Source organism: Phytophthora infestans, genomic scaffold (genome assembly GCF_000142945.1).
Source record: "Phytophthora infestans T30-4 supercont1.128 genomic scaffold, whole genome shotgun sequence".
In the NCBI taxonomy this organism is placed as follows: Eukaryota; Oomycota; class Peronosporomycetes; order Peronosporales; family Peronosporaceae; genus Phytophthora; species Phytophthora infestans.
The window spans coordinates 55,439-58,138 of record NW_003303631.1 but is presented as its reverse complement, the minus strand read 5'-3'; the positions used below and the strand labels follow the sequence as shown (position 1 = coordinate 58,138).

Genomic DNA, 2,700 nt, shown 5'->3' with positions numbered 1-2,700 from the left:
GGTGGAACGGGGAGAACGAGCCTCGGAGCCTGCACACTCCTAACGGGGGGGTCGAAGGTGATGTTAACCACAGTGAAAGTGCTGTCACCTCGAATAGAGTTAAGAGGTAATCGATTATGAAATGAATTTATTGTACTCCTATACTGAATACTTCGAAGTAATAGCTATCACTTGAACAATGTGCATCCTGGATAAACGATACTTCAGAAATTTTTCAGTTCGCTTTCATTTTAGTCCGACATGTTTCCGCTTCGTCTCCTACTAAAGCTACCACTCGGGCTTGGACGAACCGGTTTACCCAAGGCAAAGTCGTCGCCTCGGAAAGAAGATATAGATTTCAAGGGCCGAATCGACGAGGCAGTAACTCTATTTTCCTTGTCGCCATCGTCGTACTCGATCGCATAAGTTCCGTCAGCATTAGCACGAGAAATCGTCCCCTTGACGTACTTGTCCCTCCCCATGTAAAGAGCCTCAACACGAGAGCCAACTCGATGTAATTGTCTTGGTACTCCATTCGACAATTTTGATCCACCTTTTGAGTCAAGTTTCGGCGCCATACCATTAAACTTCTGTATGAAATCGTCTTCTCTCTCAACACTGATCTTCTTCCCCAGCAGCCGGATCAGCTCGGCCGCCACGCCCGTTTCCTTCTCGCCGTCATCGTAGTCGATGTCGTACGTGCCGTTTAGACGGCAGCGCGAGATCACGCCCGGGTAGAATTTTCTCTTGCCCTTGTACTGAGCCTCCACCTTGTCGCCCTCCCGGAACTTCTTCTGCTTCGGGTCGTCGTCGCTGTCGCCGCCGCCCTTCTTGCCCAGCAGCCGGATCAGCTCGGCCGCCACGCCCGTTTCCTTCTCGCCGTCGTCGTAGTCGATGTCGTACGTGCCGTTCAGGCGGCAGCGCGAGATCACGCCCGGGTAGAATTTGCTCTTGCCCTTGTACTGAGCCTCCACCTTGTCGCCCTCCCGGAACTTCTTCTGCTTCGGGTCGTCGTCGCTGTCGCCGCCGCCCTTCTTGCCCAGCAGCCGGATCAGCTCGGCCGCCACGCCCGTTTCCTTCTCGCCGTCGTCGTAGTCGATGTCGTACGTGCCGTTCAGACGGCAGCGCGAGATCACGCCGGGGTAGAATTTGCTCTTGCCCTTGTACTGAGCCTCCACCTTGTCGCCCTCCCGGAACTTCTTCTGCTTCGGGTCGTCGTCGCTGTCGCCGCCGCCCTTCTTGCCCAGCAGCCGGATCAGCTCGGCCGCCACGCCCGTTTCCTTCTCGCCGTCGTCGTAGTCGATGTCGTACGTGCCGTTCAGACGGCAGCGCGAGATCACGCCCGGGTAGAATTTGCTCTTGCCCTTGTACTGAGCCTCCACCTTGTCGCCCTCCCGGAACTTCTTCTGCTTCGGGTCGTCGTCGCTGTCGCCGCCGCCCTTCTTGCCCAGCAGCCGGATCAGCTCGGCCGCCACGCCCGTTTCCTTCTCGCCGTCGTCGTAGTCGATGTCGTACGTGCCGTTCAGACGGCAGCGCGAGATCACGCCCGGGTAGAATTTGCTCTTGCCCTTGTACTGAGCCTCCACCTTGTCGCCCTCCCGGAACTTCTTCTGCTTCGGGTCGTCGTCGCTGTCGCCGCCGCCCTTCTTGCCCAGCAGCCGGATCAGCTCGGCCGCCACGCCCGTTTCCTTCTCGCCGTCGTCGTAGTCGATGTCGTACGTGCCGTTCAGACGGCAGCGCGAGATCACGCCCGGGTAGAATTTGCTCTTGCCCTTGTACTGAGCCTCCACCTTGTCGCCCTCCCGGAACTTCTTCTGCTTCGGGTCGTCGTCGCTGTCGCCGCCGCCCTTCTTGCCCAGCAGCCGGATCAGCTCGGCCGCCACGCCCGTTTCCTTCTCGCCGTCGTCGTAGTCGATGTCGTACGTGCCGTTCAGACGGCAGCGCGAGATCACGCCCGGGTAGAATTTGCTCTTGCCCTTGTACTGAGCCTCTATAGGCTGGCCTATCTTAAAAGTTGTTTTTGATTTAATTCTTGTATTTGATGTAGTCTCTTTCTTGAATCTTGGTGCTGAATCAAGCGTGCGCACGTTAACCGCAGGTATTGCAAATACCTTTTCACCATCGTCGAAGTCAATGTCGTAGGAACCATTGAGCCGGCATCGAGCGACTACACCGGGAGTGTAGCAATCCTTACCATTGCGCTTAGCTTCAATTGTCTGTCCTTGCTTAAATCTTACGTTGGGTTGCGCAGAGGAATCGTCACTCGCGGAAAGTTCACTTGCTCTTTTTACCAAGGGTCGCTTTGGACGGATCGGTTCATCGTCGCTCATGAGAATTGGCTTTTTCACCGGCGAGCTAGCACGCTTTCGAAGGTTATCGCCCGGTATGCGCTTGAGCAGCTCACCATTTTCTGCTTCCAAGTCGCAACTACCATCGTCATGCGCACGAAACACGATACATTTCACGTAATCTGCATGCCCACGTAATTTAGCTTCTACTCTCTGTCCCTTTTCCCAAGACACTTCGACAGCGTCTTCTTTTGGCGGAAGCGTATGCTGTTTCTTGGCCTCCTCTGGTTTGATGTATTTGGGGCGAACTCGTACCTCAACTTCACCGTCATCATATTCGATGTCATACAGACCGTTAGTACGGCACTTCTTGATCACACCAGCAAAAAATCTTGCTCGTCCTTGGAATCGAGCTTCGACTCGATCCCCAGGT

General features: G+C 55.3%; 1 protein-coding gene across 1 annotated transcript; it reads right to left on the bottom strand.

Annotated features, from left to right (window-relative positions):
- Positions 1-1,519: 1,519 nt before the first annotated feature.
- PITG_19824 (uncharacterized protein) lies at positions 1,520-2,614 on the bottom strand (the record flags this gene model as incomplete). The annotated part of the gene is made up of 3 exons (XM_002895839.1): positions 1,520-1,541; positions 1,585-2,534; positions 2,594-2,614. The coding sequence occupies 3 exons, from the start codon at positions 2,612-2,614 to the stop codon at positions 1,520-1,522; spliced, it is 993 nt and encodes a 330-aa protein (XP_002895885.1).
- Positions 2,615-2,700: the final 86 nt, after the last annotated feature.